This window comes from Cucurbita pepo, chromosome LG20 (assembly GCF_002806865.2).
Source record: "Cucurbita pepo subsp. pepo cultivar mu-cu-16 chromosome LG20, ASM280686v2, whole genome shotgun sequence".
Taxonomy (NCBI): domain Eukaryota; kingdom Viridiplantae; phylum Streptophyta; class Magnoliopsida; order Cucurbitales; family Cucurbitaceae; genus Cucurbita; species Cucurbita pepo.
Window position 1 is genome coordinate 6,078,113 of NC_036657.1, and position 19,252 is coordinate 6,097,364.

Genomic DNA, 19,252 nt, shown 5'->3' on the forward strand with positions numbered 1-19,252 from the left:
TCATCATTGTTTATGCTGATTTTGCTTCATTTGCATTCACACATCTAGAATATGGTCTTGGGGTTATTCTTCCTCATTCTTTGGCATATTTTCTTCAGTAGACAATCCAGAAAAGAGAGATTTCCTCAAGGCCTAGCTCCCAAACTAAACCTTACCACCCTAACAAGAAACTTTAACTAAAGCATTCTGAGCATTGTTGTAGCGTTGTAGCAACGTTGTTTCCTTATCTTATATAAAGATTCGAATCCTTACTTCATGATCCTATGATGATCCTATAGCGCGTACTGCCTTCACTGTGAGCTCTAGATTCTAATTATGATGCGAAGAATTTAGGTTAGGTTGTTTATGGATGAACTCTCTCATTGCACTTGAACCATCAACATTTTGTTTTCTACATTTTGTTCATGTAAATTGGGTCATATGCACAAAACTATGTTGGGTTTTTTGTGTGTATTCTTATGAATCTCCTAGTTATATCTATATGCCAAATAGCTTAATTTAATATGAAGAGATCAAAATCTTTGGTCATCTAGAAAATTGAATGCAAGGTACCCAATGGTGCCATCTTGGATTGCCTTGCTAAAACCTCTTATTGGAGTTGATATTTTCACCATTTAGATTAAAGCTATCGTGCTCAGAATAGGAATTCTTGTTTAAGTCGTCATGACAACAGATAGTTTTTGTCTGTGACTTTGCTTTCCCTCATGACACATCCTAAATTCTTATAAGTTCCTTCTTCTATGTTCCAGGCCTGTTTGTTAGGGAAGATAAAATACATTCATTTTGACCATTTATTATGTAAATGTAGATATAATTCCTATTCATGCCTGTCCAACTAATTAGCCCCATCTTGAGAAACCCTCCTGTAACCGTCCTGTAACGGCCCAACTTTACTGCTAGTCGACACTATCCTCTTTGGGCTTTCCTTCTTGGGCTTCCCCTCAAGGTTTTTAAAATCCGTTTGCTAGGAAGAAGTTTCCACACTTATAAAGAATGCTTCGTTCTCCTCCCTAACCAACCCTTATAAAGAATGCTTTGTTCTCCTCCCTAACCAACCCTTATAAAGAATGCTTTGTTCTCTTCCCTAACCAACCCTTTTAAAGAATGCTTCGTTCTCCTCCCTAACCAACCCTTTTAAAGAAGGCTTCGTTCTCCTCCCTAACCGACCCTTATAAAAAGTGCTTTGTTCTCCTCCCTAACCGACCCTTATAAAAAGTGCTTTGTTCTCCTCCCTAACCGACCCTTATAAAGAGTGCTTTGTTCTCCTCCCTAACCGACCCTTACAAAGAGTGCTTCATTCCCCTCCCTAACCGACCCTTACAAAGAGTGCTTCATTCTCCTCCCTAATCGACCCTTATAAAGCATGCTCCGTTCTCCTCAACCGATGAGTGATCTCACACCTCTATCCCAAAGTAAGCTTCTCTAGCAGTATGTACACTGTCCTTGTATATTGTAATTCATGAACTAATTTGGTAATCAATTGAGAGTTCTAATGGTTCTTCATACTAGTTTTCCTTTGAAAACTTTTCTGAGAGGAATTGTTTCATTTGGGGTTTGGCCAAGTCATATTAGTCTACGACATGAATTTCAGCCATTTGGTCCAAAAACGTTTCAGAGTTGCATTCAATGATGATGGTTGGATTTTGTTTACTCCTTTTTGTGTACAGTTACTATTTGCTTACTAGGAATAAAGATATTGTTGATATTCATCGATATATCGATGATATATTGGTAAAATCGTATTCTTACGTATTCTTACAGTATATCGACATTTATTGATGAATTACAACTTAGGGGCTAGGGGAGAGACAACTCACTTGGATTCTATAGTTCACTAACTCTTTCATTTTAAGAAAAAGCTTAATGCAAAACAATTAATGTAATGTGAAAAAATGTCTGCCATGGCCCTTTTGATGGATAAGGGAAGAACAAGAACCAATGACGGGCACCTTCAATATGTAGTTGTTAAATATTGAAAGCCTATAAGAAGTAGTAGCAAATGGAGAAAAATATTGACTTTCTATTTAAAATGCCAAAAACTATATATTATAATTTGGTTTAAGATGTTCAAACATATAAATATCGGAATTAGCAACTAAAGTTGTCTTATAAGGTAAAATCATATACAAAATCTATTGTTCCACTATGAGTTGTTTGTTGTTGTGTAATTTTGCCAAGTTTAGCGTGAGCTATGCTTGCGTTAAAATTCATGGAATAAATTATTTTGGATGAATTTTATAGGAAATTAGGAAGTGTTTTGAACCGAAGAATGACAATATCCAACGTATAGTTCAAGTTCGAGTCAATATCCATATAGTTCAAGTTCGAGTCATCACATAAATTTAATTAAAGGAAATTGGGACCATTAAGAACGGGTTGTGGAATACGTTAAAGAACCTGTCGTAACATGCTAGTAAGACGTAAAAAAAGTAAATTGACCCGTAACAATCTCTTTTGGGAAAAAATTATATAAAAGGGGAATATGTTGCTTCGAGAATCATCATTTATTAATATTTTCTTATTTCATCGTTTTTCCACAAGTGTGCTGTCAAAGATGAAAACGAGTATCACCTCGATGTCTTAGTTATTGCACGAATATCAACACCTTATAGTTTATAGAATCTCTTGTAGTGTTCTAGTTTGGTTGTCACCATTTTTGCAACCTCGAGCTATAGGTTTGCCATATGTTGATGTTTTTTTTCTTTTTCTTTGCCATTTATCTATTCCCTTATTTTGGCTTTAAACCATAAACACCAATTAAATACCTTCTAAAATTTTAGACCTATCAGAATTGATCAAAAGTTTAAAGAAAAGTTTAAAAGTCTATAATGGTAGATCTAAACACAAACACAAAAGGAAAAAGGTAAAAATGTCAAAATAATTCTATGGTCACAAGGAATCTTATAGTTCGGCTATGTGACTCGGTTGCAATAATACTACAAGCCAGCTAGCAGGTTGCGACTCGCCCCAACATTGCCTCGAATGATGTATCAAAATTGCCAATTTGGAGTGCAATTTTGCGCCCTAAATCAATGCACTACTTAACCATGAAACAACATTCATTTGCGACTTAAAATAATGAAAAGTATGATAAAAAAAACGTTAACATTTAAATATATATATAAACAAATATATTTACATTTCAAAAGTACTATTTGAATTAAATACAATACTAGGGACTAGGGATCGAGACACAACTAAATTACAAATTAAAATTGAAAAGACTGACGATATAAAATGACCCTCCTTTGTGGGCGCACAACTCCTAAACGCCCCCTCCTCAACCAACAGAAAAAAGGGTAATAACTGGTTACTATAAAATACTCGATAAGTAGCCTACTTATAAGTTCATAATTATACCCATAACTTAGTTACCACGATATTTGATTTAAAGATTTATTTGTTAGTAACAAAGGTAACGATTATTTTAGGTAAGGAAAATGAAGTTTAATGAAAATAAGAAAGTTTAATGTTGTTAGTGATCCCAATGAAGCTCCGAAACTCATTCATCTATTCAATCTTGTTTTTGTTTCTCAAAGTACGCCAGAAATATTAATAATTTGTAAGGAACAAAATTTAGGAATTAGTCCCAAATTTTAATATTGGACTCAAGTGACGTTAACTACCTAAACCCAAATTGACCCGTAACTAAATGGCCCTTGGAGCTAAACCTTTCGTTAAAATCTACATTAACGAGTTTATGAAGATCTTACACTAATTTGGATTCTCGACCTGACACCTGATGACCTAGACATTATCCTATCCCACGAACCAACATATCTCCCTTTGTACTCACAAGCTTTTTAGTAAAATTTTCATAAGGTCTCCCGTCATAGAATTGTTTAAAGTAAAGTAACTTAATTTTGAAGTTTTTATGATTGAGTCGGCTAATACTTTTAATTCTCTTTATATCTTTTAGTCGGTATCGGTTCATTCATATACCTTTATTTTATTCCAGTGTCACAAAAGTTTATTAAATAATATAATTAATTTTTAAAAAAAGTAAATAAAACACAATTTAAAATTAAAAAAATTAAAAATAGTAAAAATAAAAGACTTAATACCAAAGTAAATGGGGGGAGCGTGAGGTACAAAATTCTTGGCGACGAAGAAAGAAACAGGAAACCAAACGCGTGCGGATTGGCCAATCAGGAGATGCTGACGTGGGCTACGGTGGGGCCAACGTGTCATTTACTTACTCTTTCGTCATTCGGATGACGTGGCGTCTGGTGGCTTAAAAGAAGGAGTTAAAAGTCCGTGTCAGTCGCTCTCTTCTGTGGGCCCCACCAGCCCTTTCAAAGTCTCCAATGAGTCAATTCATAATACTATTTTATTTTATTTTTAAATATTTAATTAAAATAAATATATTTTTATTGATCTTTTATTTCTAATTTATTTTATTCTTTTTATTTTTATTCTTTTCTTCCTTTCACAGATAAAATTATTCTCGAATTTAATCTTTAACCAACTTTAATAATTCTTTAATATCTTTTTAATCTTTCAATTAAATTTAAAATTAAATAATTTTTTCAATTTTTTCAATTTTTTCAATACCATTTATTATGATTTTTTTTTGTTAAAATTGAAATGGATTTATTCAACAAAAATAAAATATTTTTTTTTAGATTTACTAGAAATTTTTTGTGTTTATTAATTTTTTTAAACTTGTAATTTAATTTTTATTTACATAAATTTAAATAATTCTTTTAGAGAAATTGATATGAACCAAGAGACATCAATCATACAATATACTTCAATGAAGATGTGAAAAAAAGGTTGTCAAAATTATCAAAAGATGTTTCTATTCTGCTACATTGAAGAAGAATAAAGTTTGATTGTTGTAAATTCTGGGTGAGTTACAATTTAGAGTAATTTAGATTTATTGTATTTTAAGACTTTTTATTTACTTTAGGTTACAATTACATATTTAGGTTACAATTACATAATGGCTAATTATGGCCATTAAGTATGAATGTTACCACTCTTGTAATGCCTTTAATAGTTTCATTTTTTGAGACTATATAAAGCCATGTATGTTGTATTTGTAAGTAGACTTGGAAAATATAGTAAAGAAGCATTTGTGCTTTTCTTTGGCCGATGGCTAAGTTTCTTTGCAATTTTATGTAGTTTAGATTGCATGTAGAATCATTTAAGCTCGACATGATCAATCTTGGTTGTGGAGTGATTCGAATCTCAAACAAGTGTTTGGGATATTTGATCAACAAGAATCATTGAAGCTAGACATGATCGATCTTGCTTCTGGAGTGATTCGAATCTCAAACAATGTTCTTGTCTTGAGATATTCGATTAACAAGGTAATCCGAATCTTACCCCCTTGTAGTTGATTTCCTTATCTTATCAGAAATATTCGGAAAGAAAGGAATAATATATAATTTTGATAAATTGTGGCGTAAAAATGCCTTTACCATTGTTTTTAGCATTTTTGTGGTACATTTTTATACCCTTTTCCTCCATTTTAAATTCAAGCATATTTACCCTATTTTTACTAGTTAACATAATTATCAAATATTTAAATGCTTATTTTCTATGTTGAATTAAAGAAATTAAATTTTGAAATATGTTTATAAATTTATATTTCATATTAATTAGACGTATTTCGGGTTGGTTTGAGAAATTTTTTAGACCAACCTAACATTTTGGGTTGATAATTTGAGCAACCGGAATCAATTTCGCAACTGAACCCAACTGAACCCCCTACTTATCTACGATACATGTTATATTAATAACTAAAATCTCATAAAGTTCAAATATCAAACATTCATAAGTCACAACACACCACTGACATTGGTTATAAAGGTTAAATATTCTTAATTTTCATAATAAATTTAAAAGTAGCGTAGAGTAGAGTTGAATTGTAACCCTATTTTTTAGTTAGTCGGGTTGACCCGACAAAAGATATGTCAACCCACAAACCGACCCAAACTTTTTAATTCAATTTTTTTTTACCCAACTCAACCCAAATCGAAAAAAATTCTAACTCAACCCAACATCAATAGCTTAAGGTAGGCCGGGTTGATCGTAAAGTAAAGGACAAAGGGAATTAATATTGATTTGGACTATGGAAGTGTGGAAGCAAATAGGGTTGAGAATCTTTCTCCAATGATCCTTTTTCTTTGTCCAATCCTTTCATGTCTTTATCATATTCTTTGTTCATCATGTTTCTTACTTTCCACTCAAATCCTTCATAACTTGGTCAAAAAGTATTCTTATATCTTCTTTCTAAATCTTCATATTTTTCAATAGTTATTTATTATCTTAATCACGATCACGTCCGAGATAGATAGATTCATCAATCAATCGCTGTATAATTCAATTGCAAAATCCAAAACAACCAAAACAGTAGAATGGGTTAACGATTTTGAACTGGCTCGTTTAAATCGAGAAAGTCATCGAGTAGAGACGAGAGCTGAACACTGAAAATCGACTAGAATGAGTCACATGCGACCCCTGATTAGGGCTACAGCTGGATGGCTGGTGCACACACCAAAAGAGTATGTTGATTTGAGTACGCGCATGTCGATCGAGCTAGGTTGACAAAGCGAATGCTGGTATGCATGTTGAGGATTGTCCCACATTGGCTAATTTAAGGAATGATCATGGGTTTATAAGACATTTTGGAGAAGCCCAAAGTAAAACCATGAGAGCTTATGTTGTTCAAAGTGGATAATATCATACAATTGTGAAGAGTCGTGATTTCTAGTAATGCATGGGCTAGCTACAATGATCGGCATAGCGACAATTTAATTAAAAAATATATTTTGAAAAGTTTAAGGATTAGATAAAGGAGAAATGGAATAAAAAAAGAATTAATTTCCTAACAAGAGAAACATACTAACTTGTACGGAATGCAGGACCACCATTTATTCCTTCATTTTCTCGAATAAATAAATTATTATTATTATTATTATTGAAACTAACTCTCCAACTAGAGTGGGGTCCACACAGATCCTTTCCAAACGCTGTCGTTTTCAATCTCCCATGGAATAAGTGCCGCTTGCACCCACTGGCTTCCACACAGATCCTTTCCAAACGCTGTCGTTTTCAATCTCCCATGGAATAAGTGCCGCTTGCACCCACTGGCTTCCACACAGATCCTTTCCAAACGCTGTCGTTTTCAATCTCCCATGGAATAAGTGCCGCTTGCACCCACTGGCTTCCACACAGATCCTTTCCAAACGCTGTCGTTTTCAATCTCCCATGGAATAAGTGCCGCTTGCACCCACTGGCTTCCACACAGATCCTTTCCAAACGCTGTCGTTTTCAATCTCCCATGGAATAAGTGCCGCTTGCACCCACTGGCTTCCACACAGATCCTTTCCAAACGCTGTCGTTTTCAATCTCCCATGGAATAAGTGCCGCTTGCACCCACTGGCTTCCACACAGATCCTTTCCAAACGCTGTCGTTTTCAATCTCCCATGGAATAAGTGCCGCTTGCACCCACTGGCTTCCTCGTAGTTTCAAGCTTTTAGATTTGTTTTTTTTTCTTTCTTTTTTTTAATATATTTAAATAGATTTTATAAATAATTATAAGATATTACAACCACTAAATTTATATATTTTTTAATAATTATGTACTTTTTTTTTTAATAAATTAACGTCAATATTTAAAAATTAGAACTAAACTTACCATTTTTACACGTCACCAAATGTATGAATTTTTTAATATATTATTAAAATATAGATATACTAAAAAAAACACTATGACTCATCGCACTTTGATCAGACTTGTAATTGTGTGACACTCACTCTCCAACCATAATTGAGTTAACTCTCCAACCATAATTGAGTTAAGCCTATTCGTTCTTAACTATGGCCAACAATCGAGTTAAGCCTATTCGTTCTTAATTACGGTCAACAATCACAAGTGAGTTAATCCAATTCGTTCTTAACTACGGCGAACAACCACAAGTGAGTTAAGCCTATTCGTTCTTAACTAGGCCCAACAATCACATAAAAAAAAAAAAAAAAAAAAAAAAAAAAAAAAAAAAAAAAAAAAAAAAAAAAAAAAGGAAAACGAAAAGCTTCCCTCGCAAGCCACGCCCAATATAACTACGAGTTGTTAAAAGTTAAGGGCACGATGTAGAAGTTACCGGATTCCCTAACCATTAACCTCCACGTGTCGGTTTTAACCGGCACTGTAGGGTAAAAAAGAGTCGTAAAAACCGTCGGAATGTAGCACCATTCTTTTCTTCCTAAATTAACGTTAAATTAATCTTTTTAGTTACCTATCTAATCATTTTTTTTTCTTTAATTTTTATTACTTTTAATTTTTCATAATTACATCCATTTTTAACCTTCTAACTATATTTTACTTTTTAAGATTATTTCGAAAATTAATAATATAGGGACTAAAGTTTTGAGAATTCAAGACAAGATCACGACAAGAGCATTGAGAGAACCTTTACCTAGTACGAGAGGACCGGAAAAGACGCACATCTGGTATACCAGTTATCGTACCTACGGTAAACGCTGGGTAGCGAAGTACGAAGCGGATAATTGCTGAAAGCATCTAAGTAGTAAGCCCATTTCAAGATGAGTGCTCTCCTATTCCGACTTTCCCAAAACCTCCGGTAGCATAACCGAGATGTTCGAGTATAAATTTTTTTAAAAATTTGGTTGGTCCAAAATATTTTCCCGCCTAACCTTTTTTCACCCCTAATTTAAATTTGTAAAATAAAGATATGGGTGAAAATATATTAGAGTGAAATAATACACTTTATTAATTATATTTAATTAAAAAAAATTATAATATGTACAATTAATTATTATAGTAGAAGTTTATATACTTTAATTAAATTTAGTTGCATGAGAATAATTATTAAAATCAACATATNTTTTTTTTTTAATAAATTAACGTCAATATTTAAAAATTAGAACTAAACTTACCATTTTTACACGTCACCAAATGTATGAATTTTTTAATATATTATTAAAATATAGATATACTAAAAAAAACACTATGACTCATCGCACTTTGATCAGACTTGTAATTGTGTGACACTCACTCTCCAACCATAATTGAGTTAACTCTCCAACCATAATTGAGTTAAGCCTATTCGTTCTTAACTATGGCCAACAATCGAGTTAAGCCTATTCGTTCTTAATTACGGTCAACAATCACAAGTGAGTTAATCCAATTCGTTCTTAACTACGGCGAACAACCACAAGTGAGTTAAGCCTATTCGTTCTTAACTAGGCCCAACAATCACAAGTGAGTTAAGCCTATTCGACCAACAACCACAAGTGAGTTAAGCCTATTCGACCAACAACCACAAGTGAGTTAAGCCTATTCGTTCTTAACTAAGGCCAACAATCACAAGTGAGTTAAGCCTATTCGTTCTTAACTACGGCTATGCTCGAGCCTCTGGCCTCGGTTCAAGAAGAAAATTTTAAGACAGAAACCATTGGTTTGAATCTAAAAAAATTCCTCGACCCCACCAACTCGACGGACAAATACTCGTAATATAGATTATAAAAAACATTACACTAATTTATTTGTTGATTGAAGTTAAATTAATAAGTGGGTTTATTTAATTAGTTAATAAGATTATAATTTTTTTAATATAATTTCAAAATGGCTATTTCTTTTGGGTTTGATTCCAAATTCCCATTTCAATAGTGATTTCAAAATATAGTTGTCATTTATAGTATTTATAATCCCATAAATAGAATATCTAACCAACCAAATTTACTACCTATTTTTACGGTAGCTAAATATACACTTAATTTTAATTCACCACAATTATTATAATAAAAAAATTAATATTAATTTTACAAAATAATTACAAAATAATCCTTTAAATTAATAGATTAAATGTATTTATTAATTTTTTTTTTAAATTTGAATATATTTCACTTTTAATTTAACCTTAATTAATTAATTAATTAAGAGTGAGAATACCGTAAAATTTAGAAAATTTAGGGATGAAAATTAGTCAAAATTAATTTTTTTTTGTATATAAAAAAATAAAACTTAAAATATAAAATATAAATATGAAAAAATTAAATATTTTTTTTAATGATGAGGTGGAATTAATTTNAAAAAAAAAAAAAAAAAAAAAAAAAAAAAAAAAAAAAAAAAAAAAAAAAAAAAAAGGAAAACGAAAAGCTTCCCTCGCAAGCCACGCCCAATATAACTACGAGTTGTTAAAAGTTAAGGGCACGATGTAGAAGTTACCGGATTCCCTAACCATTAACCTCCACGTGTCGGTTTTAACCGGCACTGTAGGGTAAAAAAGAGTCGTAAAAACCGTCGGAATGTAGCACCATTCTTTTCTTCCTAAATTAACGTTAAATTAATCTTTTTAGTTACCTATCTAATCATTTTTTTTTCTTTAATTTTTATTACTTTTAATTTTTCATAATTACATCCATTTTTAACCTTCTAACTATATTTTACTTTTTAAGATTATTTCGAAAATTAATAATATAGGGACTAAAGTTTTGAGAATTCAAGACAAGATCACGACAAGAGCATTGAGAGAACCTTTACCTAGTACGAGAGGACCGGAAAAGACGCACATCTGGTATACCAGTTATCGTACCTACGGTAAACGCTGGGTAGCGAAGTACGAAGCGGATAATTGCTGAAAGCATCTAAGTAGTAAGCCCATTTCAAGATGAGTGCTCTCCTATTCCGACTTTCCCAAAACCTCCGGTAGCATAACCGAGATGTTCGAGTATAAATTTTTTTAAAAATTTGGTTGGTCCAAAATATTTTCCCGCCTAACCTTTTTTCACCCCTAATTTAAATTTGTAAAATAAAGATATGGGTGAAAATATATTAGAGTGAAATAATACACTTTATTAATTATATTTAATTAAAAAAAATTATAATATGTACAATTAATTATTATAGTAGAAGTTTATATACTTTAATTAAATTTAGTTGCATGAGAATAATTATTAAAATCAACATATATTAAAATTTAATTTGAATAATTGAATAAAAGTAAAATAATTAAGATTAATTAATTAATTATTTAAAATTTAAGTAATGTAATAAAAATAAAATATTTATTTATATGAAATTCTTAAAAGTATTTTTATCCAGTACCAAACGTAAATAAAAATTAAAATCAAATTGGCCCTAAATAAAATATTAATTACATTTAATTATATTGAGTAATTAATTAAAATCGGTTTCAAAATTTTAACAAAAAAAGAAAAAATAAAAAAGAAAAAAGAAAAAGGTCACCTGTTTTGTTTTCCATTTTCCCTCTACTTTTCTCTCGTTCTGTTCGCTCTCTCTCTCTCTCTCTGTTGATATATATATATATATAACTGTGAATCCTCCGATCGGAAGTTACTCTCTTCCTTCCTTCCTCCAGATTTCTTCGTCCAAGTAAAATGTCTAGTGGGCGCGGTGGTCGTGGTCGTGGTGCCGGAGGTCGTGGAGGGCAGTCATCTCCGGCAATTTCTCGCGGTGGTGGTGGTAGAAGTGGCGGAGGTAGAGGTGGTCAAGGCGGTGGTGGAAGAGGTGGTCAAGGCGGTGGGGGAAGAGGTGGTCGAGGCGGCGGTGGGAGAGATGGAGGTCGGGTGGATCATCCGGCTACACAGCAGTTTCCTTCTCCGACTCCTCAGCCTACTCCGGTTGCTTCCCGTCCTCCACTCGAGACATCTGCGGGAGCATCTTCTTCATCTTCTACAACTGCTGCTCTTTCACAGCCGGAGGCTTCTTCTTCGAGGATCGAGGCACAGTTGGAGAAGACATTGGTACTGCAGAATGTTCCGCCGTCTTCATCTAAGGCTATGACTGTGGCTAAGAGACCGGGATATGGAACCATTGGGCGCAAAGTTGTTGTTCGGGCTAATCATTTTCTGGTACAAGTTGAAGATAAAGATCTCTACCATTACGATGTAAGCCTCTATTTGTTAGTTTCGTCTAATCTTATGTTTTTTAGTGTTGACTCTCTGTCATTTAATTCATTGCTACAGAGAGGATCTTCCATACACTGCAATTAAGGCCCGCTCTTTATATATATATATTTTTTTCATTTCCTCCGAGTCGTGTTACATTCTTGGTTCTTTTTTGGTGTATTGTTTGTATTTGATATACGGACGTAATCTATTCTGGGAATTTTTTGTTCACGTTCGATCTTTGAAATATCCTCTTGAACTTCTTGATAACCATATGCACTGATTTGCGAGTGTTCTTAGTAATTTATTAGCTAGAGCATTCAGATGTATAATTATACTTTTAGGTTTCTATTACGCATGATGGTGGGAAAATTGTTTATGTTGCTGATCATCATCCATTTTCGTCCAAAGAGTTCATGATTAAATTAGTTTTGATATAATCTTTTCTGTTGAACTTTTGTTATCCACATTTGATCTTTTCAAGCGTCATCTTAAAATTTGTTATAACCATTTACTACTGGTTTGGGAGTGTTCTTAGTAACTTAATGGCTATATCATTCATACGTATAATTGTATTTATGGTTTTAGGTTTCTATTACACCTGAGGTTACATCCAAAAAGGTCTGCCGAGACATAATACACCAGCTTGCAAAAATGTACAAAGAATCTCATTTAGGTGGAAGATTTCTAGCATATGATGGTGGGAAAAGTGTTTATGTTGCTGGTGAACTTCCATTTGTGTCCAAAGAGTTTCTTATTAAATTAGTCCGTAATGATGATGCCGGGTCTTCTCAACCAAAAAGGTATGTCTTCAGTTACCTCGCATGTTTCTGTCCATGAATAAATAATCAATATTGAGTTTATCTGTCATTCACTCTACAGGAAAGAACGTGAATTCAAAGTAACTATCAAATTTGCTTCCAAGCCAGACCTCAATCATCTACAACAGTTTTTACATGGACGGCAGCGAGATGCTCCTCAAGAAACTATCCAAGTTCTTGATGTAGTTCTGAGAACTACACCATCTATCCAGTTAGTTTATATGAAACTCCAATTACTCTATTTTGTTACACATGGATGGAAGTGATAACTATATATATATATTTTTTTTCAGTTGCACAGTTGTTGGAAGGTCATTTTTCTCAACCGAGTTCGGAAAACCAGGTGAACTTGGTAATGGTGTTGAGTATTGGAGAGGATATTATCAAAGTCTGCGACCTGTACAAATGGGTCTATCTTTAAATATAGGTAACTCTTTGTTACTATCAATTGACTCTGTCACTGCTGCTCTTTTTAACGTTCATGAGTTCTGTACTGCAGATGTGTCAGCCAGATCATTTTATGAACCAATATATGTGACAGATTATATTTCTAAACATTTCAATTTGAGGAATTTGCGAACAGCAACTGATCAGGATTTCCGGAAGGTTATTGATACTGTCTGCGCATGTGATGTCTAAGAGTTTTGGAGTGGAGATTTCATAATATATAGCAGCTGTTTTTTTTGCTTAATGTCAGATAAAAAAAGTACTTAGAGGTGTGAAGGTGGCATTAATGTGTGGGGAGCATGCCAGGACGTACAAAATTACTGGGATATCATCAGAGCCTGTAGACAGATTAATGTGAGTTAATATTTGTGTTTCTCCATATTATTATGGACCTAGCATAGAAAATGCATTTGAATTGTTATTATTTGAATTCCTCATCTTCTTTTAGCTTTTCATATTTAAGTATATACATTTGGGGACGTGATGTTCTGATGGTCACTGATGTGGAAGTTGATATTCGCTCAAAAATGATTTTGTTAGATAACTGTCATTAGAATGAGGGAGAAACATGAATTGATTTTCTTAGTGCATGTTTGAAGGAACTAGGTTTTTTCTAGATTGAAATGTTTGAATGAATGATATTTGTGCTTTAGGATGATCAATAGAATGTAGCTCGCGAACAAAGGACATTGTTATAAATTGCTCTGGTTCCAGCCTTATTCCTCTTGTATAACTATTGCATTCCATGTTTTTGTATTTAGAAGAATCCGGTATTTGCAATGAAGATTCTTTGTATTAAAATTGAGTTCAGTAGTGGTTACCTAGGTACTAATAAAATTATTGTTCTCGACATTTTGTTGACTTCTTAAGGTATTGTTTTACTTGATNGATTCTTTGTATTAAAATTGAGTTCAGTAGTGGTTACCTAGGTACTAATAAAATTATTGTTCTCGACATTTTGTTTTGACTTCTTAAGGTATTGTTTTACTTGATTTTTTTTTTCTAGGTTTACTCTTGATAATCAGAGTACCCGAATCTCTGTTAGTCAATACTTTCTTGAAAAATATGGTGTTAAGCTCAGGTCAGCATTTCTACCTGCTATTCAAGCTGGTAATGATGCAAAGCCCATCTATTTGCCTATGGAGGTATGTATGTTTGATATGATTATATGTATGATTCAAAGGATTCTTGCCATACAGATTTCGGAAGATAGTTTTTGATGAGGCCTTTCTTACCANTTTTTGATGAGGCCTTTCTTACCGTTTATTATTGATATTGTAGCTTTGTAGAATTGTTAACGGGCAGAGATATACCAAAAAGTTGAATGAACGGCAAGTAACTGAGCTGTTAAGAGCGACTTGTCAGAGACCTGAGAATAGGGAATGGAGTATAAAGACGGTACTAGCATGGTTTCTGTCCATTTGTTCGCTTTTCTTTTGCAGGTTTTGATGTATAATTTATTTATTTATTATTATAATGTATTCATTTGGCAGATGGTTGAAGGGAATAGGTATAATACTGATGACATTGTTAAGGATTTTGGCATTGAAGTTAGATCAGAGTTATGTAATGTTGATGCTCGTGTTTTGCCATCCCCATCGGTAATTTTAACAATCTTAACTGTTTAAAGATGCTGGAGTAGTTTATTTTTTAATTTTAATCTGATGACGTGACTTAATATTGCAGCTCAGTTATCATGAAACAGGTGGAGAATCAAGGGTTGATCCACGGATGGGTCAGTGGAATATGATTAATAAGGTGGCCAAAATTTTTATTTCGCCATTGGTTTATAGGTTGATGATCATCCACTTCACGAATGTTATCATTTTGTTAATTTGCTGGAGTCAGTTAGTTCACTTATTTGCTGTTAGTTCACTTATTTGTTTGGAGTTGATTAAGAATTTAGAACATGATTATATTTTATTTGTTTTCCCTTTCCCATCGTCCTCTTGGTATAATTCTTATTGAGTTTTCTATTCGTTTATAATCTATTATGGGCCCTTTCGATGAAGGGTATGAGATAGGAATGAAGATGGGAATGGAGGAGGGATATGTCATTTAGCTAAATAAAATTTATGAATTAATCTGATCTAAAAAATACAAACGTCATTTGTTCCTATAAAAATTTGATAATTTTTCCATTGTGTTTTCTATGATTCTTAAAAGTATTATTCTCAAACATCTTATTCTTTGGGTACCTATGAGCATTCTGTGAAACTTAAAATTGAATGGCCCTTTGTTACTGTTCAAGACATTTTGTTGTAGTTATGATATAATTTTGCAACTTGGCTTTCAACTGTTAATGGAAGTATTTGATATACCTTTTTTGTGAAGTGAAAATATGTTGTTTTGATAAACTATTTTAACCTTATTCTTGTGGTATATTAGAAAATGATCAATGGTGGTACAGTAGAACATTGGGCATGTGTGACCTTCTCCTCACGGTTGGATAAAGATTTGCCATCTGAATTTTGCAAGCAGTTGGTTAACATGTGCAGAAGCAAAGGAATTGTAAGCACTATGAACTTCCTTTTTTGATAATGTGTTAACATGTCCTGGTTCATTCTTGATAATGTGTTAATACGCTTTGAGATCTATTGAAAGGCTTTTGCCCCTGCTCCGTTGTTTCCCATACGTGCTGCACATCCAAATCAAATTGACACTACGCTTAGAGGTATTCATAAGGACTCTGTAAACATTTTGGGACCCAAGGGCAAGTCTCTTCAGCTACTCATAATTATTTTACCTGATGTTACTGGTTCTTATGGTGAGCTAATCTTTTCTTCATAAGAATATTATTCTCATTAAATACATTCCTGTGGGTGTGATCTTAGGCAACTTTGAATTGTGTTGGTCCCTGCAGGGAAGATTAAAAGGATTTGCGAGACAGAACTCGGAATTGTTTCACAATGTTGCCAGCCTAGGCAGGCACAGAAGCTAAACAAGCAATATTTTGAAAATGTGGCTCTTAAAATCAACGTTAAGGTTTGTGTGCTCTCTATTAGAGTTGAGATTATCTTTATAACTTCATTTGATTAATCGTTTTAAGCGAACAAAAAATCTATAGGTTGGGGGAAGAAACAATGTCCTAACTGATGCTATTCTTCGTAAAATTCCTGTTGTCTCGGAGAAGCCTACAATAATCTTTGGAGCAGATGTCACGCACCCGCAACCAGGAGAGGACTCTAGTCCTTCAATAGCAGCTGTAAGTTCTGCGTGCTTAATTTTCTATTTTTTATATGGTTGTTTTGGTGAAGGCGTAAATGGTTACTTTCAGGTTGTCGCCTCCATGGACTGGCCTGAGGTAACGAAGTATAGGGGTATTGTTTCAGCCCAAGCTCACCGTGAAGAAATTATACAAGATTTGTACAAACAATTTGAAGATCCTCAAAGAGGGTTGGTGCATGCAGGGATGATTAGGTAAGCAGCTGCAGAATAGTTATCTAACATTTGAAAACTACTGAAAACGATATCGTTTTTTTCGGTCTTTTCTCGACTATTTTTATATTTATTTTTTGGTTGCCAGGGAGCTTTTCATCGCATTTAGAAGGTCAACGAATTTGAAACCGCACAGAATAATATTCTACAGGTCTGTTATTTTTTTGTATTTTGGAGAATAAATGAATGAAGCTGGATTTAATCCATTTGTTTGATGATATTGGTTATTCCATTGACAGAGATGGTGTAAGTGAAGGACAATTCTCACAAGTTCTACTTTATGAGATGGATGCAATCAGGAAGGTACGATAGTAGTAAAAAATTACCATTGATCTTCACGTCCCCTTTTAACGGACTAACTAAACTAGTCTTTGTTCTTGAGTCAGGCATGTGCCTCCCTTGAAGCGGATTACCAACCTCCGGTTACCTTTATAGTCGTGCAAAAGAGGCATCATACTCGTCTTTTCCCCACCAGTCGCGATACTGATCGGAGTGGAAACATCCTTCCGGGTTATTGATCTTATCTAATTTGTGGTTTTTGGAAGATGATTCTTGATTCATGAGTAATAATTTAGATTATGGTTTTTGTATTTGATGATAGGTACTGTTGTTGATACCAAAATTTGTCATCCAACTGAGTTTGATTTCTATTTAAACAGCCATGCTGGCATACAGGTTGCGAATCTTTCACCATTTTTACATATGTACTCACCACGTTCTTTCTGTGTTGGTTGAAATCTAAATTGACCTTTTGTTCTGTGTAGGGAACGAGTAGACCGACACATTATCACGTTCTATTCGACGAAAACAATTTCAGTGCGGATGCGATGCAAATGCTTACCAATAATCTATGCTACACGTAAGTATTAAAATTGTTCTCATCAACTTTTATGCGTGCGATGCATGAATTATAGTGTTGGTGTTTTGTTGTTTTACAGGTATGCAAGGTGCACACGGTCTGTTTCCATTGGTATGATGTGTTTTAAACTTTCTAATAACATAATAGTTAGCATTGGTTATAATGTTATAAAAACGTTGGTTTGGGTTTGGTTTGGTTTGCAGTTCCCCCAGCATACTATGCCCATCTAGCAGCTTTTCGAGCTCGTCACTACATGGAGGGTGATGCATCCGATAGCGGTTCCACGGGTTTGGGCGGCGGGATTGTTCAGGTTCAGCGGATGCCGAACGTAAGGGAGAATGTGAAGGATGTTATGTTTTACTGCTGAAGGTGTTTTTGGGTGTGGCTGGCTTTTGATGCACCTCTCCTTTTTAGGGTGGGTCTTATTTTGGTGCACTTATGAGTCCCTAAATTGGTAGAAAAATACTCTTTTTGGGATTTTTTTGTTTTGGCTGCTCTGCTCTGCTCTGTTCTGTTCTGTTCTGCTTCTTGTGGCTTATATTTTGGGGGGAATGGGAGTACATATCACATATATAATACTACTACCTGTGGGTGTTACTGTATGTGCATGTAAATACTACTAGTTTTGTATACCTACCCAGGTTTTACTATCAACTATGCAAATTTTCTGATTTTAAGGAAAACCATGCCTACCTAGTTTGTGGCACTATACATCTACTACACGTTTTCGATACTTTCTATACCTCTTATGATTATCGTAATATGATTTTTCTATCCAAACTTGACACTTTTGTTCATTTTTTAGAATTCACTCTGAATCCTAAATGTATTGTGTTATTTATTTAATGAATCATCAACTTATTTGTGAAAAGAATCGAAAGATTTGGTAAAAAAATGAAATTCTTTTGGTAGATCTTTCCTTTCAAGTCATTACATATATGCTAGAATGGTAGTGTAAAAAGGTGCAGTAATCCAACTTTAATAAACATATTTAGGAGTACGTTAATGTCACTTTTTGAGGCTTTGAATTACAAACCGTCATGTAGGGTAATAAACACTCGGTAAAAAATATTCCAACCATAACACTGATAAAAAAAGACCGTTTTTTGTAGTTGCATGAGTGAGTATAAAATATTCATTAATCTAGTTTCTATAGGACATTGCACCTTTCATTATACCATATTTACAATACTTGGGCTCTCATACCGGCGTGAATAGGTATGACTGGTGACCAAAGAAGCATCGTTTTTTAATCTCATTATGACTTGATTGTTCGAAAGAGTTTTTTTCTCAATCAGAATAGTATAAAGTATTACACGAGATATATACTCTTTTTAGTTCTAGCCTTCGAAAAGGGGCATAGCCAATTAACATTTTTTTTTCTTTCTAGATGCAAAGGACGGATGTAGGATATTTTAAGTACCTAGGTGCCTAACCTTTCCTTACGAGGAATTATTATTTTTTAATTCGAACTATTGTACTTGAAAATAAAATAAATTTTATTTTAATAATAATAAAATGGTTATACCCTACATTTTATAGTTTATCTAAAAAAAAATATACATAATCTTAAAAAAATTTCAATAATAAACTTTAAAAAATGTCTAAAAATTACCAGTACTTTATTTCCAAATTACCCTTGAAATTAAAAAAAAAAATTCATTAATACCTTTCAACTTTTTAAAAAATTAAAAAATATATCCATGAAATTTTAAAAGTAGCTAACACCATTTACTTATATAAATAAGTTCAAACGTAATACTAATAGTAAGAATATTTTTGAATTTTTAAAAAACAAAGAAACTT

The 19,252-nt window shown here is 33.2% G+C and overlaps 1 protein-coding gene across 1 annotated transcript; it reads left to right on the plus strand.

Moving 5' to 3' along the window:
• The first annotated feature begins 11,295 nt into the window (after nt 1-11,295).
• Nucleotides 11,296-18,159, plus strand: LOC111782854 (protein argonaute 5). The gene is made up of 22 exons (XM_023663675.1): nt 11,296-11,881; nt 12,470-12,684; nt 12,764-12,913; nt 12,996-13,129; nt 13,202-13,308; nt 13,400-13,503; nt 14,156-14,294; nt 14,431-14,547; nt 14,643-14,750; nt 14,836-14,907; nt 15,538-15,660; nt 15,754-15,916; nt 16,013-16,134; nt 16,217-16,354; nt 16,427-16,569; nt 16,676-16,738; nt 16,827-16,890; nt 16,974-17,097; nt 17,189-17,262; nt 17,352-17,446; nt 17,526-17,557; nt 17,650-18,159. Exons 1-22 carry the CDS (start codon nt 11,372-11,374, stop codon nt 17,811-17,813), a joined length of 2,961 nt encoding a protein of 986 aa, XP_023519443.1. The 5' UTR covers nt 11,296-11,371; the 3' UTR covers nt 17,814-18,159.
• Nucleotides 18,160-19,252: the final 1,093 nt, after the last annotated feature.